Here is a 27,652-nt window from a genome sequence, read left to right on the forward strand (position 1 = left end):
TTAACTATATTTAAAACCAAATACGTTTTTTAAAAACTTTTACTCAAGTACTATTTTACTTAATGTCTCACTTTTACTTGAGTGATTAAGGTATCTTTACTTTTACTCAAATATGACAATAAGGTACTTTTTCCAACACTACAAATGTGTTCCCAATGAAAACGACAGGCTCGGGTCTATCTTGGGTTAATTTTAGTTGTAGAAATCTTTGGCTATAGTATTTGACATTGGGCGCGTTCGACTGGATCACTTTTGTCAAGTCTTCCAAAGGAGGGTTGCATTATGGGGATTAAACATTTCTGACTTGTGCCTACATGTCAACTGCATGGGGGCTTGAGCAATAAGGTGAAAGCAACCGACTCAAGATGAAAGTAAAGTAGTGATATCAGGGGAGGTGCATCTGCCACAGCCAAAAGTCGGACACTGTGGTGGTTTTCCAACAGTAAGACTCAGATCAACATAGCATTGTCAACATAATATATATACGTTTGTCTGTAAAATGTCAAAATAAACTTTACTATTCACCCATGTCACATACTCAAACTGGAAACATAACGTGTGTATAATTAATTGGTTTCAAATCACTTTTCATTTGTATCCCCTGTAGCGTTGAAATGTTGCTTCCTGTTTCAGTCATGTATTTGCCCACATTCACATGGGCCAAACAAAAACACTCAAATTATTGATAAATAGTGCCTCCCACAGTGGAGGTGGTGGCTGCATGGTGCAGTTGGTGAAAAGCAACTATATAAAAAAAACTGCATGACCTTAATCACAATTTGTATCATTTACGCAGTCGACATGTAATTGCAAGTCAAACAATTTGTACAACCATAACACAACACACTTTGAAAGAAGGTATCCAACAGTGCTCAATGGCCAGACAAAAAAAAAATGATCTGCTCGAACGCGCCCGCTCTCTCATTTTGCCTGTCAGCAAAACATTGTTGAGCGATTGAGTTTATGCGACGTGTTTACCTCGGCGTGCTGTGAAACACTACACATTGTAACAATGCTCATAAGTGAATTCTTCATTATGGTAAATCAACCAACATTATTGTCAACGCAACTTCTTTACAAGAACAGGGTTGTAGAAGTGACTCTGAACCGCGTTATGTTGGGATTTTGGAAGGAGATTGAGACGAGGAGAAAACGCTCTGCGAGCTTCAATTGTATTTTTAAAGATGGTAAGCACATGAAATGCTATTATTATTAGGTCTAGTTTTTAGACAGACCATCCGTTTCATTGACCAGTGCTAATTTGGATAGCCGTAGTAACAGCCAAGTTGTTAGTTTTGCTATTACAAATTCAGTTTAGGAAAAAGTACCCAATTGTCATACAGGAGTTAAAGTAAAGATCCCTTAATACAGGGGTGTCAACCTCATTCACTTGGAGGGTCTAGTGTCTGCAGGTTTTTCTTTTCAATTAAGCCTTAGACAAGTAGTGTGGGGAGTTCCTTATTAATTAGTGACTACAATGAAATAAGCGAAAACCCGCAAACACTTGTCGCACGATAGAATGAGTTTGACAGCTGTGCCTTAATAGAAAATAAAGTAGAGGTCAGTCATTAAAATACTTTTTGAGTAAAAGTAAAAAAGTATGTGGTTTTAAATAAACTTAAGTATCTAAAGTATATGTAATTGCTCAAATATACTTAAGTACCAAAAGTAAAAATAATTTCAAATTCCTTATATTAAGCAAACCAGATGGCACCATTTTCTTTTTATAATTTACTGATAGCCAGCAGTGCACTCCAATACTCAGACATCATTTGCCAACGAAGCATTTCTCTTTAGTGAGTCTGCCAGGTCAGCGGCAGTAGGGATGACCTGGGATGTTCTGTTGATAAATGCCTGAATTGGGCAATTTTCCTGTCCTGATAAGCATTCAAAATTAATGGAGTACTTTTAGGTGTCAGGGAATATACATGGTGTAAAAAGTACATTATTTTCTTTAGGAATGTAGTGAAGTAAAAGTCAAAGTTGTCAATATAAATAATGAAGTACATATACACCAAAAAACTACATAAGTTGTACTTCAAAGTAGTGTTACTTAAGTACTTTATGCCACTGTACAAGTTAAATTGTGGGTTATTTACAATAAACAGGAACATATCTGAAATACTGAACAAAAATGAAACATGTAAAGTGTTGGTTCCATGTTTCATGAACCAAAATAAAAGATCCCATAAATGTTCCATACGCACACAAAAAGCTTATTTCTCTCAGATTTTGTGCACAAATTTGTTTACATCCCTGTTATAATGAGCATTTCTCATTTGCCACGATAATCCATCCATCTGAGAGGTGTGGCATATCAAGAAGCTGATTAAACAGCATGATCATTACAAAGGTGCACCTTGTGCTGGGGACAAAAGGCCACTCAAATGTGAAGTTTTGTCATGCAACACAATGCTAAGTTTTGAGGGAGCTTGCAATTTGCATGATGACTGCAGGAATGTCCACCAGAGATGTTGCCAGATAGTTAAATGTTCATTTCTCTACCATAAGCCGCCTCCAATGTTGTTTTAGAGAATTTGGCAGTACGTCCAACCGGTCTCACAACCGCAGACCACATCAGTCCAGGACCTCCACATCCAGTTTCTTCACCTGCGGGATCGTCTAAGACAGGCCACCCGGAGAGCTGATGAATGTGGGTTTGCACAACCAAAGAATTTCTGCACAAACTGTCTCAGGGAAGCTCATCTGCGTGCTTGTCGTCCTCACCAGGGTCTTGACCTGACTGCAGTTTGGTGTCGTAACCGACTTCATTGGGCAGATTCACACCTTCGATGGTCACTGGAATGCTGGAGAAGTGTCCTCTTCACAGATTATCCCAGTTTCAACTGTACCGGGCATAAGCTACAGACAACGAACAAAAACGCATTTTATTGATAGTAATTTGAATGCACAGAGATACTGTGACAAGATCCTGAGGCCCATTGTCTTGCCATTCATCAGCTGCCATCACCTCATGTTTCAGCATGCTAATGCACAGCCCCATGTTGCAAAGATCTGTATACAATTCCCGGAAGCAGAAAATGTCCCAGTTCTTCCATGGCCTGCATACTCACCAGACGTCCCCCGTCGAGTATGTTTAGTATGCTCTGGATCGATGTGTACGACAGCGTGTTCCAGTTCCCGCCAATATCCAGCAACGTTGTACAGCCATTGAAGAGGAGTGGGACAACATTCCACAGGCCACAATCAACAGCTTGATCAACTCTATGCTAAGGAGATCTTGCGCTCCATGAGGCAAATGGTGGTCACACCAGATACTGACTGGTTTTCTGATCCACGCCCCTAACTTTTTTTAAAGGTATCTGTGAACAACAGATGCATATCTATATTCCCAGACATGTGAAATGCATAGATTAGGTCCTAATGTATTTATTTCAATTGACTGATATGCTTATATGAACTTTAACCTAGTAAAATTTTTTAATTGTAAAAAACATTTTCCAGTGTATTTACTCTATGATATCCATGGTTTTACACCAACCTGTGGCAGTGAATGAAAAAGTATGACTTTAAAGAATATTTTATTGAATAGTTCCCTTCACCATATATGGCCTTTTATCAAAACCATGCAGGGGGTATCTGAAGTGTTTGTTAGTATGTCAGTCTCGTGTAGCAAGGGTCTGGCTGCATTCAACAACATGTAAAACTTTTTCCTATCAACTACTGCTACCGTTGAAGTCGGAGGTTTACATACAACTTAGCCAAATACATTTAAACTCAGTTTGTCACAGTTCCTGACATTTAATCCTAGTATAAATTCCCTGTTTTACGTCCGTTAGGATCACCGCTTTATTTCAATAATGTGAAATGTCAGAATAATAGTAGAGGGATTTATTTCAGCTTTTATTTCTTCCATCACATTCCTAGTGGGTCAGACGTTTACATACACACAATTAGTATTTGGCAGTATTGCCTTTAAATTGTTTTACTTGCGTCAAATGTTCCGGGTAGCCTTCCACAATCTTCCTACAATAAGTTGGGTGAATTTTGGCCCATTCCTCCTGACAGACCTGGTGTAACTGAGTCAGGTGTGTAGGCCTCCTTGCTCGTACACGCTTTTTCAGTTCTGCCCACAAATGTTCTATGGGATTGAGGTTAGGGCTTTGTGATGGCCACTCCAATACCTTGACTTTGTTGTCCTTAAGCCATTTTGCCACAACTTTTGAAGTATGCTTGGGTTCATTGTCCATTTGGAAGACCCAGTAGCGACCAAGCTTCGTGACTGATGTCTTGAGATGTTGCTTCAATATATCCACATTTTCATTCCTATTTTGTGAAGTGCACCAGTCCCTCCTGCAGCAAAGCACCCCCACAACATGATGCTGCCAGCCCCGTGCTTCAAGGTTGGGATGGTGTTCTTCGGCTTGCAAGCCTCCCCCTTTGTCCTCCAAACATAATGGTCATTATGACATTTAATCCTAGTAAAAATGCCCTCTATTTATGAAATGTCATATCTAAAGAAAAACTTAAAGCACTAATATCTAACATGTAAATAGGTGTTATTCAATCTGCCAATGTTTTCTGCCTCCCTGGCTTTGTTTATTCATGTGAATGAGGTCCTTACCATTGTCATGGCAAGCCCATCCCCCTCTCGTATAGCAAGCCCATCCCCCTCTCCCTGCCTCCCCCTTTCCACTAGGTTGCTGTGGTCAGAGAGACGTCATAAATTCCAGAGAATCTCCTCATGGACACACAGTATAGAGAGAGTAGATTTTCATGGAGAACAAATTAAATCCTTCCACCTCACAGAACTTGAGGTACGAACAAATTTCATGTTCCGGAGAAAGTATAAAAGATCGGTGAAGAATCCAGCTATGAACTGGTCCGTTTGTCACAACTTGGGGAAGCTCATGGGAGACGGTGTGGCCACATTACCATAACGCTGTTTATATAATAGCCTCAGTTATGAGGTTTACATCTAATTGTTGTATAAGATGAATGAGTGAGTATGATACTGTTTGTATAATTGTGTAATATGGTTTTGGACTGTTTAATGAAGAAAATACAATTGCCTTTTGATTTGAACTAAATCAGAGGACCGCCCCTGAGCCCAGTTAGGGTCAGGCCTCCTGGGACAGCCCCTTTTCTGCCATTCCGAATAAAACCCAACTTTGAGGAATGATCAGCAGACCAAGCTTACCTCAATTACGAGATGGCTAAAGGTTGCAGACCATGGTTTTCTCCATTAGGAGGACAAAGGTTGTAGACCATTGCTGAATCTTTTAACCATACCACGTGGTTAAACTCTTAGACTATCGATACCGACAGAATAAGAACAAGTCTTTGATATTAATTACTAGTCTGCAGCTAGGAATTCGGGAATATTGAGCGCGAAGAATGACAACCGCCGAAACAACCATTCTATAACGAATGTCCCTCTGAACAATCCTCTCTAACCACAACCTGAGAGAGGGAGAGAGACGCACAATTCTACAAAAGAAATGAACTTTTCACCAGCGATCAAGACGACACACTGAGCATAAATATATATATGTTGATTGCAATTGTTCCTGAATGAGTGAGCGTTCATGTGCAAAGGATTAGCATTTCAATTGTTATAATTATCACTCTGTAGTGACTTCTTAGTCGACCCCCACCTCCCCTTTTGTCTAACAAGCCGCCATGCCGGTTTAGTGGGCACATTCTCCTATCATTTCATGTAACCACATTTACCTAGTTTGTTTATGCATTTCTGTGAATTACTTATTTAGTAATAAATAAATGATTTAAGACAATTGATGTATGGATGACTTATAGTGAAGACTGGGTTCGTGGAGATAACCAACAATTTACGACGTTTGGAATGAGACTAACATGAGGTCAAGTAAATAATTAATTAATTCGAAGACTAATTTATCAGATAAAATATCTGAAAAGTTATTTTAGGAAATGATAACTTTGTAATCTGAATATTTTTCCTTGGTGCCCCGACCTCCTAGTTAATTAGTTACGTGATTAATCAGTTGATCGCGTAATAACTAATTACAGAGAGTCTTTGATAAGAACTATCAGTCTTCAGTTAATGATAGTAAAGACACGACACCATCCTATTACACCAGTAAATACAGTGATTATCATCACTTAACATTGCGCACTGCCATTGGCCTTTCTCTAAGTGGAACCAAATGGCCTTTAATAACCCTCGAAAGCTCTCAGGTCAATGTTCACCCATGGCAGCAATATCAAACGTACACACACACACCCTCGACTAGCACACTGACAACAAGGGTCACTGTCCTTATCTGTAAACTAAAAAAGGGGCGGGGGAGTCAGGGTGTTAACCTGGCTAATAACTCATGAAGTCATTTCCTTCGAAAAGGACCCATGAGCACCAACATGTGAGCACCAATAGGAGCTTATAAAATTGTGTGTCATATGAATGCTAAGAGTCTGTATTTTTACTGTATTTGCTGGTTTTAGGTATAAAACTTTCAAATAGGTCTTTGTTGACTGTTGCTGGGTGCTATGGTCCTCCATTAACACCGGCCTGTACCCTACCTGCCCTAAGCTCTCTCCTGGCCCCTTACACCAACTCTGAATTAGTCCTGCTAGGTGACCTAAACTGGGACATGCTTAAACCACCTGACCAAGTCCTAAAGCAATGGGACTCCCTAAATCTTTCTCAGATTATTACCAACACCACAAGGTATGACTCCCAAACACCCAGAAAAGGCTACTCTCCTCTGTTATCCTCACAAATAATCCTGATCGGTATCAGTCTGGTGTTTCCTGTAATGACCTTAGTGATCACTGTTTTACAGCCTGTGTTTGTAATGGCTGCTCAGTGATATGACCTGTCCTGATTTGTCATAGACACTTGCTAAGAAACTTCAAAGAGCAAGCCTTCCTTAATGAACTGGCCTCTGTAAAATAGTATAGAATCAGCTTGATCCCCTCTGTCGAAGACGGTTGGACCTTCTTTTTGATATTTTCAGTGGTATTGTTAACAAACACGCCCCCATAAAATTAAAACAGGTTCAGCCCCTGGTTCGACAGTGATCTTGCAGAGTTACTCCACCTCAAGAATTGCATTTGGCTAAAGGCTCGGCACACGTATACTCAGGCTGACTGGCTTTGAGGCAGATTAGAAATAAGTGCACTCAGGCTGTCCGGAAGGCCAAAGTTAGTTACTTTAAGGAGCAGTTCTCTCTCTGTGGGCCGAACCCCAAGAAGTTCTGGAAAACGGGTAAAGACCTGGAGAATAAACCCTTCTCCTCACAGCTGCCCATGTCCCTTAAAGTTGATGTGGTTGTTACTGGCAAGATACACATGGCTGAGTTCTTTAATCACCACTTCATTAAGTCAGGATCCCTATTTGATTCAGCCATGCCTCCTTGGCTGTCCAACATTTTCTCATCTCCCACCCCTTCTAATGCGACTATCCCTGATGCTTCTCCCTTTTTTCCCCTGCTCCTCTACAAAGTCTCTCCCTGCAGGCAGTCACTAAGTCCGAGGTGCGAAAGGAGCTCCTTAAACTTGACCCCTCTTTAAGTTCGCTGCCCCTATCATTGCCAAGCCTATCTCTGACCTTTTTAACCTGTCTCTCCTTTCTGGGGAGGTTCCCATTGCTTGAAAGTCAGCCACGGTTCTGTTATTTAAAGGGGGAGATCAAGCTGATCCTAACTGTTATAGGCCTATTTCTATTTTGCCCCGTTAATCGAAAGTGTTGGAAAACTTGTCAATAATCAACTGACTGGCTTTCTTAATGTCTATAGTATTCTCTCGGGTATGCAATCTGGTTTCTGCTCAGGTTATGGATGTGTCACTGCAACTTTAAAGGTCATCAATGATGTCACCACTGTCCTTGATTCTAAGCAATATTGTGCTGCTATTTTGATCGACTTTGCCAAAGCTTTTGATAGGGTAGACCATTCCTTTATTGTGGGCCGGTTAAGGAGTATTGGTGTCTCTGAGGGGTCTTTGGGCTGGTCTGCTAAATACCTCTCTCAAAGAGTGCAGTGTATAAAGTCAGAAAATCTGCTGTCTCAGCCACTGCCTGTCTCCAAGGGAGGTACTCCAAGGCCTCAATCCTAGGCCTCACGCTCTTATCAATTTACCTCAACAACATCGCTCAGGCAGTAGGAAGCTCTCATCCATTTATATGCAGATGAAAGTCTTCTAATCAGCTGGCCCATCCCCGTATTTTGTGTTAAATGCTCTACAACACAGCTTTCTTAGTGTCCATCAAGCTTTCTCTACCCTTGACCCTGTTCTGAACACCTCCAAAACAAAGCTCATGATGTTGGGTAAGAAGAATGCCCCTCTTCCCACAGGTGTGATTACTACCTCTGAGGGTTTAGTGCTTGAGGTAGTCACCTCATACAAGTACTTGGGTGTATGGCTAAACGGTACACTGTCCTCTCAGCACATATCAAAGCTGCAGGCTAGGCTTTGTTTCCTCTATCATAATCACTCCTCTTTCACCCCAGCTGCCAAACTAACCCTAATTCAATGACCATCCTACCCATGCTAGATTACGGAGACATAATTTATAGATCGCAGGTGAGGGGGCTCTTGAGCGGCTAGATGTTCTTTACCATTCGGCCATCACCAATGTTCCTTATAGGACACATCACTGCACTCTATCCTCTTCTGTAAACTGGTCATCTCTGTATACCCGTCGCAAGACCCACTGTTTGATGCTTATTTATAAAACCCTCTTAGGCTTCAGTCCCCCCCTATCTGAGATATCTACACGCATCCCTGGGTCACTCGTCTTTTCAGTTCACTGCAGCTAGCGACTGGAACGAGCTGCACAAAACACTCAAACTGGACAGTTTTATCTCAGTCTCTTCATTCAAAGACTCAATCATGGACACTCTTAATGACAGTTGTGGCTGCTTTGCGTGATGTATTGTTGTCTCTACCTTCTTGCCCTTTGTGCTGTTGTCTGTGCCCAGGATAATGTTTGTACCATGTTGTGTTGCTTCCATGTTGTGTTGCTGCCTTGCTATTATGTTGTTTTAGGTCGTTTGTTTTAGGTCTCTCTTTATGTAGTGTTCTCTCTGTTGTGATGTGTGTTTTGTCCATTTTAGTTTATATATATATATTTATTTATTTATTTTTTATCCCAGCCCCTGTCCGTGCAAGAGGCCTTTTGGTAGGCTATCATTGTAAATATGAATTTGTTCTTAACTGACTTGCCTCGTTAAATAAATAGTTAGGAAATGAAGGCATAGAAGGCAACGTTTTTAAAGGACATAATCGTCTAGAATGTCATATGCTGTAGCGTTCAGATTTCCCTTCACTGGAACTAAGGGGCCCGAACCATGAAAAACAACCCCAGACCATTATTCTTCCTACAGCAAACTTTACAGTTGGCACTATGCCATTGGGGCAGGGTAGCGTTCTCCTGGCATATGCCAAACCCAGATTTGTTTGTCGGACTGCCAGGTGGTGAAGTGTGATTCACCACTCCAGAGAACGTGTTTCCACTGCTCCAATGGCGATGAGCTTTACACCACTCCAGCCAATGTACACCACCATGGAAACCAATTTCATGAAGCTACCAATTAACAGTCCTTGTGCTGATGTTGCTTCCATTGGCAATTTTGAACTCAGTAGTGAGTGTTGTAACTTAAGATTTTTACGCTCTTCAGCGGTCCCGTTCTGTGAGCTTGTGTGGCCTTCCACTTCGCGGCTGAGCAGTTGTTGCTACTAGACGTTGCTACTTCACAATAACAGCACATACAGTTGACCAGGGCAGACATTTTATGAACTGACTTTTTGGAAAAGTGCCATCCTTTGACAGTGAAGGATGCCACCTTCACTGTCACGTTGAAATTCACTGAGCTCTTCATGGAGGCTTTTATACTGCCAGTGTTTGTCTATGGAGATTGCATGACTGTATGATTTTTTTTTTTTTTTTTTTTTACACCGTTCAGCAACAGGTGTAGTTGAAATAGCCTAATGACTGCATGTTGTCATTTCCCACAGTAGTTATGGTTAGAATTGTTGGAGGGTTAGCTGGTCCAAAATCTGCGCTTACAGGAAATCAATTTTAGCTGTGAGTTTGGCCTCTTGGCCTATTTGTATAGGGGTAGATCTGGAGCGTGAAGGAGACCCAAACAGTACAGAATGTTCTGTTTGTGCAGAGCAGGAATCCTGTCTGTCAGAATGCCACCTGACTACATTATGGGAGACTGCGGGCAAAGTGTATTACATTTACACTAGGGCTGTTATGGTGACCGCATTACCGCCACACTGGCGGTCATGAGTTATGACCACAGTCAAATTCCACGTGACCATTTAGTCACGGTAATTAGGCTTCTCCAAGCTCTGTTGCTGCTGTCATTAGTCAAACTTGCTAACTGCCTGGTACTTCACGCTCTATTGTCCCTCTAATCACTCTGACATCAATGTGAATGTTTTTTCGAAAGTCAAATCAAACACTTCATGAGAGCTCATGTTGCGCAACATTTCTATGCAATTGAATGAGATTTTTTTATATTTTTACATTAAAAGAAGATCCCATCAGCTTGGCCTACTATATTTATTTAATAACTGTCCTAATATTAAGCAGATTGCTTCACTTTACAACAGGAGAATAGCCTACCTGGCAATCCCTATGCCCCTGTTCCCGAGACAGGTGCGTGATAATGCTCCATTCTAAATTATAACAAATTTCACACACACATTATTTAGTATATATAAAGACAAGATTAAATTAAGAATAGTCTGATGGGTGGTAATATTAGCCTATCACTTGATCATACAGTAAGGCAAGAAATAGCACATGCCTTTAAAAGAAAACGTTTTTCTAATCATAGTCGCACACCTCATGTTGCCTAGCCCATAGGCCTATATGTTTTAATAAGGTCAGTATCACACCTCATGTAGCCTAGCCCATAGGCCTATATGTTTTAATAAGGTCAGTATCACACCTCATGTAGCCTAGCCCATAGGCCTATATGTTTTAATAAGGTCAGTATCACACCTCATGTAGCCTAGCCCATAGGCCTATATGTTTTAATAAGGTCAGTATCACACCTCATGTAGCCTAGCCCATAGGCCTATATGTTTTAACAAGGTTAGTATCACACCTCATGTAGCCTAGCCCATAGGCCTATATGTTTGATAGGGTTTGTATCACACCTCATGTAGCCTAGCCCATAGGCCTATATGTTTGATAGGGTTTGTATCACACCTCATGTAGCCTAGCCCATAGGCCTATATGTTTTGATAGGGTTTGTATCACACCTCACACCTAAAAATTCACCTCTATAATAAACCATTACATGCGTAATTGCATTTGTGGTCACTTTTGAGAACAGTGTTTTCCCACTAATTTAGTTCATTTTGAAACATTTGCCCTTATAACCTATAACCTGTGTTTTATTGTTGCACTTAAAATGTGAAGAAACAGTTTGTCAAATGGTTTATCAACATTTTAAGCGAATTGATCTGTTCCATCAGCGTTATTGGTTTTAATCACTTTATTCATGTAGTTATTTATTGTTTTTGGTGGGGGGGGGGGGATCTATTGCATCCCACAACTGTCCCAGAGTATGCTAGGAATAATTTATTTCTTGCACAGAAGGACATGTTGACCAATATAATAGGTCAACTTTTTTGCTATGGGGGATAGTAGATTGACATAGGCTAGGGCTTTTGCTGTTCGTTAGGCCTACTCATCTTGTTGGCTGACAAGAAAGTAGGCTAAATGTGGACAGTTTTTATGTCCTCTTCAATATGCACCTTGGAATTCGATAAGAGGGATATGCGCAGTTGCGTCCCCAATGTGTCTGTCTTCACTTGTAGCCTACCTGTAGCTTACCTGAGATGCTTGTGAGAAGGACCCTATCAAGTAATGGCATTGGCTAATAAGAATTGAGATCTGAGAGAGCCATGTGAGTGAGAGGTGCTTTGGAGCACGGGAGAAGGGAATTATAAATATTATATTCAGCCCAAGGGCACAGATTTTTTTTAGGAGGCATTACAGCCACACATACCGATACCGCCGGGAAATTCGATGCCTGGTGAGAATATTATCTTGTGAGAGAATGTGCGCAGCCTGCACAAGAAACAAATTAGATCTCATGCCTTTCATGCCACTTTTTTCAAATCATCATTAGTCAAATCATGTTGCCTTTGAATGGTATTCAAAATCCAATTTTGCTGACTTTAACTCTAAATTAAGGATATAGGAAGAGCTGTTTCTTTGTTAACTGCTCAACACAGAATATGGGCATTTGCACACTTCCTTAGAAATCGTTAGGAGAAAATATCATTTTATTTAGCTATGTTCAGTTGTATTCTTTATACTTTAAAAAATGGTTTCCCAAAACCTTTTTATAGTCCCGTACCCCTTCAAACATTCAACCTCCAGCTGCGTACCCCCTCTAGCACCAGGGTCAGCGCACTCTCAAATGTCGATACATTTATTAAATATAAGAATCAGTGTGAGTTTTTGTCACAACCCGGCTTGTGGGAAGGGACAAAGAGCTCTTATAGGACCAGGGCACAAATAATAATATAATCAATAATTTTGTTCTTTATTTAGCCATCTTACATAGGTACGTGGTTGCAAAAGGCATCAGTGTCTTAACAGCGCGATTTGCCAAGGCAGGATAATCTGAGAGCGGCCCTATCCAGAAATCTGGCAGTGGCTTCTGATTTGGTGCATTTTCGATGAGTCTCTCTTGTTCAGATATCGGTAAGTGGACTGTAGGCAGGGCACGAAAGGGATAATGAATCCAGTTGGTTGTGTCGTCCATTTTGGGAAAGTACCTGTGTAATTGCGCACCCAACTGACTCAGGTGCTTCGCTATATCACATTTGACATTGTCCGTTAAACTTGTTTAAGCTCTCAGTTTTAAAAAAAACGTGTCAATAATTTGCCCCTTGATAACCAGCACACTTCTGTATGTTGTAAAAGCTTTACATGATCGCTGCCCATATCATTGCATAGTGCAGAAAATACACGAGAGTTCAGGGGCCTTGCTTTAACAAAGTTAACCATTTTCACTGTTGTGTCCAAAACATGTTTCAAGCTGTCCGGCATTCCCTTGGCAGCAAGGGCCTCTCGGTGGATGCTGCAGCGAACCCAAGTGGCATCGGGAGCAACTGCTTGCACACGCGTTACCACTCCACTATGTCTCCCTGTCATGGCTTTTGCACCATCAGTACAGATACCAACACATCTTGACCACCAAAGTCCATTTGATGTCACAAAGCTGTCCAGTACTTAAAAAATGTCCTTTCCTGTTGTCCTGGTTTCCAGTGGTTTGCAGAAGAGGATGTCTTCCTTAATTGACCCCCCACAAACGTAACGGGCATATACCAGCAGTTGTGCCAGGCCTGCCACCTCTGTTGACTCATCCAGCTGTAATGCATAGAATTCACTGGCTTGTATGCAAAGCAGTAATTGTGTTTAAACATCTCCTGCCATGTCACTGATGCGTCGTGAAAGTGTTTTATGAAGTCATTGTCTCTATAGTTTTTTTGGGGCCTTTTCCCCCAGCATTGGTCCTAGCCATATCCGCGGCAGCAGGAATAATTAAGTCCTCCACAATAGTATGGGGCTTGCCTGTACTAGCCACTCGGTAGCTCACCATTTTTAAGACTCTTCTAGCCCCTTTTATTAATGGTATCTATTGCTTTTATACATGTTTTACTACTCGAAAGTCGTATTAATTCTCGCTCAAACTCCTGTGTCTTATTTTTCAAATTGGCATGCTTCTAAATGTCTGAACAAGAGTGAATGTTTCATTGAGTTGTGAGATAGTACTTTTGCACATATAACACACTGTGGCTGAGGAAAGGCACTACTCCCAATATAAGTGAACCCCAAATCAATGTAGTCATATACTCATCATATTTGCGCCACTTAAATGGTCCAACGTCCCTGTCTGTTGTTCAGTGCTTTCCCAGGTAAGGGGCAGTAGCTGTTCGGCTGCATCAGATTCACAACCGTCAGTGTCCATGCTAGCTGTGCTAACAACAAATGCAGAATTACTGATGCTAGCATTGGATGTGATCGTGGAAGCAGAACAACTTGTCATCGACAGGTGCAGGTGTAGTACTACCAGTAGAGCTGGTATGTGTCTCTTAAGGACGCGGGCCTTACTTTTTGTAACAATTCATCCATTTTCGAGCAAACGGAATGAGCAGCAGCTACTTTTGGCTACATAGTGGAATTCCAGCTTAGAGAGTAATGGTTAATGTGATTGGATGTTAATTATTTGACTAGGCTACATGTATTTGACATTGTGTTGTTAATTCCCTGAACACTAGATGGTTACATTTTATTTGGGGCAGTGAAACGAGGCTACTCAAGCGAGGAAAAAAACATCACCCAAATGTATAGCACCGTTGGAACATCTAAATGGACTGTTTGAAAATGTGGCGTATCCCCTGCGGCATTGCGTATACCCCTGGGGCTAGGTGCCCCAGTTTGGTAATAGCCGGCTATATTAAATAAATTTGATCAACTTTTTAAAAATGTGGATGTTCCAAAGGTCTGCATCAGTGGCTTGAAGGCTATGCGTGGAAGCCAAGAGATTAATTCATCTTAATGTTCATTAACGGTCAATTACCGTGAGACCGGCAGTTATTTGCATAATTTCATGACCACAACAACCTTAATTTACATTAAATTTTATTCATTTAGCAGACGCTCTTCTCCAGAGCGACTTAGTTAGTGCATTCATCTTAAAATAGCTAGGTGAGACAACAACACATCCCAATTGTATCGTGCATTTCCACTCAAGGTATTTATCAGCAAAGTCAGTGCAAGTGGGAAAAGAGAAGTGCATTTTTTTGGGAGGGGTGGCTGGGGGCACCCCTCCCAAAAGATAAAAAAAAAAAAAAATGTTAACCTTTATTTAACTAGGCAGGTCAGTTAAGAACAAGTTCTTAGTTTCAATGACGGCCTAGGAACAGTGGGTTAACTGCCTTTGAAGACTCTTCAAAGATGTAGGCTTTAAGTTTTAGGCTTTAAGTTTTCAAAAGATGGGCAGGGACCCCGCTGTCCTGACTTTAGGAGGAAGCTTGCGTTATTCCACTATTGGGGTGCCAGGACAGAGGGCCAAGGGACCAAAGGTGGAGTTCTCGAATTGGAACGTCGGGTTGGAGCAGAGCATGAAGGTAAGGAGGTGCAGTTCCCGTTGCTGCTCTGTAGGCAAGCACCAGGGTCTTGAAGATGATTCAAGGTTTGACTGGGAGTGTGTGTAGGAGCGAGGTGACATGGGGGAACTTATGAATGTTATCATTTAGAAATTGTACTATTCCATTATCAGGCCAAGTAGGAATGGGTTTGAGGTTTAAAAACCGCTGAGTAAGTACTTTATAAAAATCCCATGCTTTGCTTTACGCAGCTCACCTTTTTGTATGGATTTAAAAAATATATATATTTGAATTGTAGCTGGAGGACTGCTAATTTCCCCATTTGGGGCGTTTGTATTAGCCAGACATTATGAGATCATATGCACACTTCTTCCCTTGGTTATATCTGACTGTACACATTAGAACCAAGTTGTTTTTCCTGACCATATGACCTGACTATAAAAACTCTTGGGTCACAGTTAGGTCATGTTGTCAATACAATCTTGAAGCACTGTGCATTCTACACACAGTAGTTGTTAGATACCTTTTCTTGGTTATAGCTGTGCCAGACCAGTGAACAGTGTGTGGCAAAAGCGCCTGTGTTTTCTAACCTGCGTCACACTGCCAGGTCAGGTCACATACTGTCCAGCAACAGTAATTGGTTTGTGTTTTCAGCGTGGTAGGGGAGTCCGCTGTGCAAGCCAGTGATTCAAGGCAGTGCTTAGTTAGCCACCGGCTTAAGAGGCTTTACGCAAATTGGGTCTGCTCTATAATCATCAGCTCCTAATACTGACGTTTCTTGAAGAGGAAGACCCAGCCACAGATGACTGAGGCCCAGCAATGTACACATGACACTGTAGTTCACTTGTTCTCACGTTGACAGTTTCTTGCTGACCAGTTTTTTTTTTCTCCACGATTTGTTTGTTCTTAGGAGTTATGCTCTGAAATAAAGGCAGAGCATCTTTGGAATGTCTGTCGTTGTGCCAGTGAACTTCCACTTACCCAGTGTTTCATCAATGTATTTCATATTTTTATTGGAGTGTTTGGTTTATTCCATCATGTCATACGCCCATAGTGTCACAGTGATAAAACCGATTTAAGCCCTTATGATTATGACGGGTGTAAACCTGGAGTCGCCCGTCCCCATCGCTCTGCTATCACTAATCAGACAGAGTCCACATGTGACTAAAGAATAACCCCTCCTGTGGATATACTGTCGCTAATATACTGGTGAATGTACAAGGAATACCGCCTTTGTCATTGTTTAGCATTTCCAGTCCTGGAATGTTTCCAAAGCTCCATTATGTTGACAATAATATGTGATAATATGACTAAATATAGAACCAATGGTTATGCTTGACCGAGTGGGTGTAAGTTGGCTGACTGTCCATGTCACAACACTAAAAGCTACAACACACAAATGCCTATTGGGCAGGGCTCATCAACTAGAATCTTGAGAGGATGGTCAGGGGGCCGGAACATATTTCCATATCATTTGAAACTGCAAATTGAATCCCAAACAGATATAACATTTGACTAAAACAATGATTTCAAACCTTGCTTACATTTCTACAGTATATGATCACATATATCACTCTGTTATGCATGGGATTCCTTTGAATAAATTAAACACTGGGGGATTTTGTGTGTGTGTGTGTGTGGGGGGGGGGGGTCAGAACTTGGGGGGCCAAATAAAATCACATGCGAGCCAAATTCGGACCGAGGGCCACCAGTTGGGGTACCCTGCTGCAGTGTGTATGAGCAGCAGCTCATATTATGAGTGATAATTCTTCAAGTGTTGTTCTTGCTGCCCTCTATCATTTTCATTATCAAAAAGTGGCTTTCATCATGACGCAGGTTAGGCTGTAGACCTAGATGTTCATGACAGTACCAGTCAAAAGTTTGGACACCCACTCATTCAAGGGTTCTTCTTTATTTTTACTTTGTTCTACAATGTAGAATAATATTGAAGACATCAAAACTATGAAATATCACAAATCAAAATATATTTTATTTTAGATTCTTCGAAGTAGCCACCTTTTGCCTTGATGACATCTTTGCACACTCTTGGCATTCTCTCAACCAGCTTCACCTGGAATGCTTTTCCAACAGTCTTGAAGGAGTTCCCACATATGCTGAGCACTTGTTGGCTGCTTTTTCTTCACTCTGTGGGCAAACTCATCCCAAACCATCTCAATTGGGTTGAGGTGGGGTGATTGTAGAGGCCAGGTCATCTGATGCAGCACTCCATCACTCTCCTTCTTGGTCAAACAGCCCTTACACAGCCTGGAGGTGTATTCGGTCCTTGTCCTGTTAAAAAACAAATGATAGTCCCACTAAGCGCAAACCAGATGGGATGGCGTATCGCTGCAGAATGCTGTGGTAGCCATGCTGGTTAAGTGTGCCTTGAATTCTAAATAAATCACTGAGTGTCACCAGCAAAGCACCATCACACCACCACCTCCATGCTTCACGTTGGGAACCACGCATGCAGAAATCATCCGCTCACCTGCTCTGCGTCTCACAAAGACACAGCGGTTGGAACTAAAAATCTCAAATTTGGACTCATCAGACCAAAGGACAGATTTTCACCGGTCTAATGTCCATTTCTCGTGTTTCTTGGCCCAAGCAACTCGCTTCTTCTTGTTGGTGTCTTTGAGTAGTGGTTTCTTTGCAGAAATTTGACCATGGAGGCCTGATTCACACAGTCTCCTCTGAACAGTTGATGTTGAGATGTCTGTTACTTGAACTCTGTGAAGCATTTATTTGGGCTGCAATTTCTGAGGCTGGTAACTCTAATGAACTTATCCTCTGCAGCAGAGGTAACTCTGGGTCTTCCTTTCCTGTGGCGGTCCTCATGAGAGCCAGTTTCATCATAGCGCTTGATGGTTTTTGCAACTGCATTTGAAGAAACTTTCAAAGTTCTTGAAATGTTCCGTATTGAATGACCTTCATGTCTTTAAAGTAATGATGGACTGTCATTTCTCTTTGCTTATTGGAACTGTTCTTGTCATAATATGGACTTGGTATTTTACCAAATAGGGCTATCTTCTGTATACCACCCCTACCTTGTCACAACACAACTGATTGGCTCAAACGCATTAAGAAGGAAAGAAATTCCACAAATGAACTTTTAAGAAGGCACACCTGTTAATTGAAATGCATTCCAGGTGACTTCCTCATGAAGCTGGTTGAGAAAAATGCCAAGTGTGCAAAGCTGTCAAAGGCAAAGGGTGTCTACTTTGAAGAATCTCAAATATGAAATACATTTGGATTTGTTTGACACTTTTTTTTTTTGGTTACTACATGATTCCATATGTGTTATTTCATAGTGTTGATGTCTTCAATTAAGAAACCCATGAATGAGTAGGTGTGTCCAAACCTTTGACTGGTACTGTATGTCAACGTTAGGTGGTTACTGTCTATGACTGAGGTAGATCATTAACGTCACCTTGTGCCTGGTCTGAACCCTCCACTTCCTTGAACAAAGCTATAATGACTCTGATACTGTCACCCTAATCCCAGTGTGGCACGGTCACATGAGATGTTTACTGGCATATGGTGATGCAAGATGTAGTGCCCACAGCCTGTTAATAGGAAAGTCAACTAAACAGGAAGGCTCATTCCAAGCATTCACATGATCCCAGGTCATAAATAATGTTCCTTGATTTCATTCATGCAAGCACTGGGGAATATGACCCTAAAAAGACACCCATTCAAGTAAATTTAACCCTAGGTTATCTTTGCCTTTTTGATATCGAATCTCTATTGTTGAATTCTAAATCCTGACCGCATGTCAATTTGTCCTTTGTGTAATTGCTGTGTTATTAAGGGGTACTTAACTGTTTTTCTGTGTTGTTTCTTAATGTTTACAGCAGACCACCATTTTCTCCTGGTGTCTGAGATAATTGGTGCCAGAGAGACCAAAGAAGAAGAAGACCAAACAAACAAAGATGGTGGAAGGAAGCATAGAGTTCTGTTGTATCCGTATGCATTTACAGGTAGGGGAGGGATACATAATCTGGCATGGGATGGTTTGTGGAGGCAGACATCTTTGTTTTGTTTAATCAACCCGAACAAGCCATGAATTTGTTGGAATGATAGTATCCCTCTTGACTTTTCAGTTTTCCATTCTGTCTTTCTCTCTTTTTCGAAATAGTGTCCTACACGGAGAGGACCAAACATCACTGCTGGCGGTGTAAAGACATCATCTTCCATTGCTTAGACGAGGCACAGCGTCAACAGTGGGTCCAGACAATCAACAACCAGCTCTCACTACTCAGTATGTCCTTTTCAATGCAGACTGTTTTACATTAAACACACACCAACTTTAAAGGCTCTCGATTTGTGAAACATCTATGAAGGCGTATCTCTTTTAAATGTGTTGTCTGTGTAAAGTGGGACCATTTTTACCAACCATTAATACACCATTTAGCATCTTACCAAGAAGTACCTGTCCAATGCTTTTTGCTCATCTAGCCTTCAGTATCCCCAACAATTTATTCTGGAGAACATTAAGAGAATCAGTCCGAGGATGTCAGTTTGATAACGGAGCATTTCTGTAAAGTTTTGTTGGTTAATGAAACTTCATGAAGTTGTCAGAGACTCACACTCTACCGTCCGTTAAACTAAATGTTGAGTCCTCCATTTTTAATGACCAAACAGGCTCTCCTTCACTTTGCAGGCATCCGACCGAAACGCTTGCTAGTGTACATCAATCCCTACAGTGGGAAACAGCGCGGGAAGTGGATTTACGAGCAGAGAGTAGCCCCACTCTTCTCTCGAGCCTCCATCAGCACCGACGTGATCGGTGAGTTCCTGTCAGAGGGCCTACATTAATATTTAAATAAAAAAATGAGCTTTTATGGCCCGGCAAATATTTATTTGTTGACTTGGCAAACAGCCTATACCCGCCAACCACTCCCAAGAATATGGTTTTATTTATAGCACCATCCATCAATGGAACACTGTAATGGAAGCTGTGATAGTCGATAAACATGAGAATCCATTCCAAACACATCTATGATTCATGGGATGCTTTGGGAAGACCATGGATCGTCTAGGGCAGGGGTACTCGACTCTTACCCTACGAGGTCCAGAGCCTGTTGGTTTTCTGTTCTACCTGATAGTTAATTGCACCCACTTGGGGTGCCAGGTCTAAATCGGGACCCTGATTAGAGGGGACAAATGAAAACGAGTACTGGAGTTGGCTTCAAGGTCCAGAGTTGAGTTTGAGGGTTCTAGGGTATTGGCAGGGGGAGGCATCACGTAGCTTAGGAAGATCATGAATTGTCTAGGGCAGGGATGGGCAACTCCAGTCCTCGGGGGCCGGGAATGGTGTTTCCCTTTTTCCCCATCGCTAGCAAACGCAGCTGATTTAAAACTTATTGCATTCTAAACTGAAGGTCCTGATTAGTCGATTATTGGAGTCAGGTGTGTTAGCTGGTGCTGGAGCAAAAGTGTGAGACCAACCAGGTCCCCGAGGACTGGAGTTGCCGATCCCTAGTCTAGGGTATTGGCAGCTCGCGGCCATAGATCTGTCATGGGTTTAAGGCTGAACCCAGACCCATAGCTCGAGGTGTTTTAATTGGTGTTGGCCTTTCACCATTTGTTGGAACCCCTTTATGGTCAAAAACATATATTTTCTTTCCTTTTTAGACAATGGGAAGCCAATACTGGATGCAGGATTCTTGGCTTAACCATTTTTTTGTAATGTGTGTGCAACGTCTTGACAAGCTTGTGAGATGTTCATCATGGGTTTTTAATAGTGATGATGTAACTTGTTTCCATAGTTACGGAGAGTGCCAATCATGCCAGGGATCACTTGAAGACGGAGGTAGATCTGAAGCAATGTGACGGGTGCGTTTTAGACACAGCAGGAAAACACTTCAATCACCTGGCATAGACTTTACCATCTCAGTCAGAAATGACTTTGTTGGTGCAAAAGACTAAGTGAAGATTTCAGTACAAAACAGTTCATGTTCAACCACAATGCATTCATGTCTGAGGGAAAAAGACTGCTGAGAGCAAAATGGACATTAATAGCAGTATCAATACAACAACCGCATTAACATGAAAGCTGAGGGGGGCAGAGTGTCTGTGGGTTTTAACTCCTCCATTGAACTGGAGGATGCATTGTAAACATGGCGCCCCAAGGATGCATTTGCCAGGTCAAAATTACCCGATAATGTAATATCTGTGTTTTATTTATATGGGTCAAAAATATGATCCTTTTTGTGGAATATAATTATTTTGAGTGATGATTGGGACATTTTCAATAATTATTTTATTGTTAGAAATGTTTTTTTTAGTCGCTTTTCAACAGCTCCATTTCAATGATGACAATTTATGAAATTCCATAATGGCTATTGAAAATATTGGCATCTTTTTCTTACAATAAATCTTTACAATCAAAGTTTCACATTCAACCTTTTAGTGTGAAGAACCAAATAAAGCCACCTTAAGCATGTTTTATAATATTTCAAAACATTTTTTTTTAAATCCAAAGTTCATCAATATAACCGACCACACTAACAATTTTGAATATAGAAAGCATGAACCCTAAAAGGAACAACGTGTGCATGTGTGTGTGATGCTTACTTGTGCTGTCTTAGTCCATGCATTTGTTACAAACCACAAGCATGTGACTGTGCTCTTTGCAGATGGATGTGTTGCACTGAGAACACCAGCAGCTGACTTCTATCCTTTGCACTTGGGCAGAGCTGGCACCTCTTCCTCTTCTAGCCCTGGGTGCTCTGAGTGGTGGGCAGAGCTGGCACCTCTTCCTCTTCTGGCCCTGGCTGCTCTGAGTGGTGGGCAGAGCTGGCACCTCTTCCTCTTCTGGCCCTGGCTGCTCTGAGTGGTGGGGAGAGCTGGCACCTCTTCCTCTTCTGGCCCTGGCTGCTCTGAGTGGTGGGCAGAGCTGGCACCTCTTCCTCTTCTGGCCCTGGCTGCTCTGAGTGGTGGGCAGAGCTGGCACCTCTTCTGGCCCTGGTTGCTCTGAGTGGTGGGCAGAGCTGGCACCTCTTCCTCTTCTGGCCCTGCCTGCTCTGAGTGGTGGGCAGAGCTGGCACCTCTTCCTCTTCTGGCCCTGGTTGCTCTGAGTGGTGGGCAGAGCTGGCACCTCTTCCTCTTCTGGCCCTGGCTGCTCTGAGTGGTAGTGGCATGGCTCTTTCATCACCCCACATCTTTCCATTGTCTCAGTTCTTCTGTTTAAATGGTTGTCCTTCTGGAAGGTTCTCCCATCTCTGCAGCACTCCAACAAGCAGGCCTTTATGGTAGAGTGGCCAGACGGAAGCCACTCCTCAGTAAAAGGCACATGACAGCCCGCTTGGAGTTTGCCAAAAAGACACCTAAAGGACTCCCAGACCATGATAAACAGGATTCTCTGGTCTGATGAAACCAAGATTGAACTCTTTGGATGGAATGCTAAGCGTCACGTCTGGAGGAAAGCTGCTCATCCATTGTGACGCAGACGCCGGGGATGAACCTTCTACAGTTTTGCTTTGAAAAGGTCCCTCACATACTGTAAGGCTGCCAGGTGATCCGTTGCCTCTCTGAACACACTGGTCCTCTTGTCATCAAGCCTCAGGTAGCGCCAGATATCTTCCGACCGACATGGTGGCCTTATACATTGGATTCTGCAGTGGATCCAAAAATAGCTCCCGTGTGGAGACATCCCACCTTTCCTCCTTGCCGGCGAGGAGGGTTCAACCAATTAAGGCCTTTTTGTTCCTCCTTGTTGACCTCTCTCCACTCTGTCCCTTTTCCTGTCGCTCTTCTCCGTCCTTCTAAATTTGTACACTTTAGGACCTCCTCAACGATGTTATCACTAATGAACAGCTCCCAGGCAACTTTTGGTGACACAACTGATTTCCCCGGCACAGGCCCTGGGCATCTCCTCAGGATGTTATGGCTTCTGGTCCTGACTTTAGTGGGAGGGCAGGGGTGTTCACTCCAGTAAGACCCCTTTTTTACTAATTTCTCCTCAGAGGAATCCTCCCCATCTGTAGAATCATCTAGGACAGCTGGACTACCAGGTGCATCCACAACTCCAACTTGACCCACAGGCACATAGTCTGTGTCATCTGAATTGGATACCTCAGATTCTGAGTCGGAGGCACCAATGGCTTCCTCATCCAGCATCTGTAAAACCATTTTGGTTGTATATCTGGCCACATTCTTATGAGCCTCCTTACGAAACTCCTTTTACTCAAAGAGTTCAAAAGGATACATGGAAAAGGTGATTAATGAACATTTAAAAACAAGATATTACTTAGATGTTATTGTTGTAGCAAAAAAAAAGTGCAATGCAGTGAATTCTATAGGAAATACATACCGGTCATATTTGACCCACATATGAAAACTTGAGGTAGTGATGCAAAAACTCTTCCTTAAAAGATAAGAAATAAAAAACAAAACTAGGATGTTAGAACATTAATATACATTATTTCAGGAATATTAGATGAGATTTTTGGGGGAGATCAGTACAGCAAAAAAACATTAGCTTGGTCATTTTGACCTGACATATGAATCCTAAGATGAATCAATTATGGTCACCGATTTAGTTAGGAAATTCCCTCAGCTGGTTGTCTAGGTCTTAATTGGACACAAATTGAAAGGAAAGCAAAAACCAGCAGACCCTAAGGCTGGTCTCAATGGAGTGTTTTCATGCATCGTGTGTGTGTGTGTGTGTGTCCCTGTTCAGGGTGGTGTGCGTGGGAGGGGACGGGATGTTCAGCGAGGTTGTCCACGGCCTGGTCTCTAGGACCCAGAGTGATTCCAGAGTGGACCAAAACCAACCGAACCAGGACCTGGTTCCATGTGCGCTCCGCATCGGAATCATCCCTGCAGGTATGAGGGGAGGAGAGGAAGGAATGGGAGAAGTTAAGTTATGGTGAGGTAAAGGCCAGTTCTAGCCCATAGAATAGGACTGTGTTATACCTCTGTTAGTGGCCATGGCTATGATTGACTCCCACGGTGGCTAACCTTAATCCCCATGTTCTGTTTTCTGGCTGTTGCTGAGTTACGAGTTGGAATCCCTATAGCAACAGGGCTTGGGGTCCCACAGGGGGTTCTGAAGAGTCCATCACTCAAAACTCAATTAGAGGGGGCCTGTTGTGCTGTGTGACCAGTTTAAAAAATAAATAAAGAATCATCATACATTTCACCACCGTGAAATCCATTACTTTACAATACCTAAGGTTGAAGATGGAGGAGGAGAATCAAATCACAGCTGGTTTGGCCTATAGCTTCAGTGATTCTGTAGGTTAATGCTTCTACTTAGCATTGAGTGCCTGCTGCTGCTGGGGTCCAGAATTACTGTCTTTTTCCAGTCAGTCAGATGAAGATGAAATGATTACTATAAGCCAGTTAACACTATATATCTAGAGAAAAGGACTCACGGTATCACAGTTTTTCTTTGTGCATTTGCCCTGGTTGGTGTCCCACTGACAGGTCTCATGAGGTCAAGTGTGGCCTTTTCTGCCTCCACTGCTTATCCCGTACAAACATTTTAAATATTGTTACCTATCAATCAATCGAAACATAATTTTGAGGCTGATAAGGGATAGTGATAACCAACTGTCACGGTGTAGTGCGGTTCCGTATACCAGGAGAAATGATAACCGGAAGTAATAATGATGTATTAATCAGACGTGGTAAAATAGCGAACAGAACCTCTCTGTATTAAATAGACTTTCACTGAAAAAAGTATGAGTGTTTACAAAGTCAACCCAGCACACACACAGCCTTGGTTAGAGTACCCAAAGTCCACGGTTTTATCAGGTAACCTACCTAGAAACCTAGTGGCTGTGTGTAGTTCAACACATTCACATTGTCTTATCACATATTGTCAAGGTACTATGTTTAGGTTCATGACTCAACCTTGACTGTTATTCCATTAGGTAGGCAGACAAGACAGAGATAGTGAGAGAGGCTTTGGAATGAGGAAGTGAGTCAAAACTGCGGGAAATATCTCCCAGATAAAAAATCTGGAAATTCAGAGGGAGCTGAGAGAGTAGCTTGTTTCCTCTCTTCTGTGAATATTTTTGACTGGGTGTTAAGGTTTGTTGTTTGAAAAGGACTGCGTTGAAACAATGACTGGTAGATGATCCAAGACCCAGCTCAATTAAGCCCGACCATTGTGACAATGAGTCGTCATAATGCCGCATCAAATGTACATGATTTTAGGGGCATTGGCAAACGCAATGTAAGTAATTTAATTGATGTACCCCTAATTGCACCGAATATATCTGCTTATTGTAAGCAGTAATCATGAGCCTATAAACCAGAGTTACTGTTAGCGCTGAGGCAGTGTGCAATAGTAGGAAGCCCACTTTATGCAGCTCACCCTGCACTATCAGCTCCAATGTAAATAACATGAGTAAGTCTACCTCTGACAAGCTTCCCAGTAAAGCATTAAAAACAATCAAGCAACCCAGAAAAGTGCTAAAAATAGCCCATATTAACATATGTAGCCTAAGAAACAAGGTCCATGAAGTCAATAACTTGCTTGTAACAGATGACATTCATATTCTGACTATCTCTGAGACCCACTTAGATAATACCTTTGATGATACAGTGGCAGAAATACATGGTTATAACATCTACAGAAAAGACAGAAATGCCACCAAAGGAGGTGTTGCGGTCTATATTCAGAACCACATTCCTGTAAAGCTTAGAGACGATCTAATGTTACATACTGTTGAAGTAATATGCCTACAGGTTCATCTGCCTCACCTAAAACCCATTCTTGTGGGAAGCTGCTATAGACCACCAAGTGCTAACAGTCCGTATCTGGATAATATGTGTGAAATGCTTGATAATGTATGTGATCTCAACAGAGAAGTATATTTCCTGGGTGATTTTTAAATATTGACTGGCTATCATCATGCTGCCCACTCAGGAATAAACGTCAAACTGTAACCAGTGCCTGAATCAGGTTGTCAGTCAACCTACCAGGGTAGTTACAAACAGCACAGGAATTAAAATGACTGTAACATCTGTTAAATCCCCTTGGATTGATGAGGGATTGTATGGTTGAGATGGATGAGGCACAAGGTATGGAAATGAAGTCTGGCAGTCCAACTGATTGGCAAACGTACTGCAAATTAAGAAATCATGTGACTAAACTAAAGAAAAAGAAAAATGAACTACACCTTGAAACAAATATAAATTCTATAAAGAATGATAGTAAAAAGCTTTGGGGCACCTTAAATAACATTTTGGGGAAAAAGGCCAACTCGGCTCCTTCGTTCATTGAATCACAAAGCCCACTGATATTGCAAACTACTTTAATTACTTTTTCATTGGCAAGATCAGCAAAATTAGGGATGACATGCCAGCAACAAACGCTGACACTACACATCCAAGTGTATCGGACCATTATGAAAGACAATAATTGTAATTTTGAATTCCCTAAAGTCAGTGTGGAAGAGGTGAAAAAATTATTGTTGTCTATCAACAATGACAAGCCACCGGGGTCTGACAATCTGGATGGAAAATTACTGAGGATAATAGCAGATGATATTGTCATTCCTATTTGCCACATCTTCAATTTAAGCCTAATGGAGAGAGTGTGCCCTCAGGCCTGGAGGGAAGTTAGTTATTCCGCTACCAAAGAATAGTAAAGCCCCCTTTACAGGCTCAAATAGCCGACCAATCAGCCTGTTACCAACCCTTAGTAAACTTCTGGATTTTATTTTGGACCAGATACAATGCTATTTCACAGGAAACAAATTGTCAACAGAATTTCAGCCTGCATATAGGGAAGGACACTCAACAAGCACAGCACTTACACCCAACGGCTGAGAGAAATTAATGCTAAAAAGATTGGGGGGGCTGATTGTTAGAGATCAGCTTTTGACATTATTGATCATAGTCTGCTGTTGGGAAAACGTATGTGTTATTGCAATAATGTGGCTAAAGAGTTACTTGTCTAACAGAACACAGATGGTGTTCTTTAATGGAAGCCTCTCAAATATAATACAGTTAGAATCAGGAATTCCCCAGGGTAGCCGATTAGGCCCCTTTTTATTTTTTAAATTTTTACTAACGACATGCCACTGACTTTGAGTAAAGCCAGAGTGTCGATGTATGCGGATGACTCAACACTATACACGTCATCTACTACAGTGACTGCAATGACTGCAACACTCAACAAAGAGCTGCAGTTAGTTTCAGAGTGGGTGGCAAGGAATAAGTTAGCCCTAAATATTTCTAAAACTAAAAGCATTGTATTTGGAACTAAACCCTAAACCTCAACCAAATCTTGTAATAAATCTTGTGGAAATTAAGATGACTTAACTGTTTGGAGTAACACTAGATTGAAAACTGTCAAAACATATTGAAAAATGGTCAAAACATATTGATGCAGTAGTAGCTAAGAAGGGGAGAAGTCTGTCTATAATAAAGCAATGCTCTGCCTTAACAACACTATCAACAAGGCAGGTCCTACAGGCCCTAGTTTTGTCTCACCTTGACTACTGTTCAATCGTGTGGTCAGGTACCACGAAAAAAAGGACTTGACTCAGAGCAATTGGCTCAGAGCAGGGCAGCACGGCTGGCCCTTGGATGTACACAGAGA

General features: G+C 41.8%; 1 protein-coding gene across 3 annotated transcripts in view; it reads left to right on the forward strand.

Moving 5' to 3' along the window:
• Positions 1-892: 892 nt before the first annotated feature.
• cerk (ceramide kinase) overlaps positions 893-27,652 on the forward strand; it is a 37,006-nt gene continuing 10,246 nt past the window's right edge. For all 3 annotated transcript variants that reach the window (XM_029630028.2, XM_065008130.1, XM_065008129.1), the window contains exons 1-6: positions 893-1,187; positions 18,942-19,067; positions 19,226-19,348; positions 19,751-19,876; positions 20,859-20,925; positions 23,774-23,919. In XM_029630028.2, coding sequence (XP_029485888.1) covers positions 1,013-1,187; positions 18,942-19,067; positions 19,226-19,348; positions 19,751-19,876; positions 20,859-20,925; positions 23,774-23,919 — 763 coding nt within the window. In that variant the 5' untranslated portion in view covers positions 893-1,012. The remainder of the gene's footprint in view (positions 1,188-18,941; positions 19,068-19,225; positions 19,349-19,750; positions 19,877-20,858; positions 20,926-23,773; positions 23,920-27,652) is intronic.

Source organism: Oncorhynchus nerka, linkage group LG23 (assembly GCF_034236695.1).
Source record: "Oncorhynchus nerka isolate Pitt River linkage group LG23, Oner_Uvic_2.0, whole genome shotgun sequence".
Taxonomy (NCBI): Eukaryota; Metazoa; Chordata; class Actinopteri; order Salmoniformes; family Salmonidae; genus Oncorhynchus; species Oncorhynchus nerka.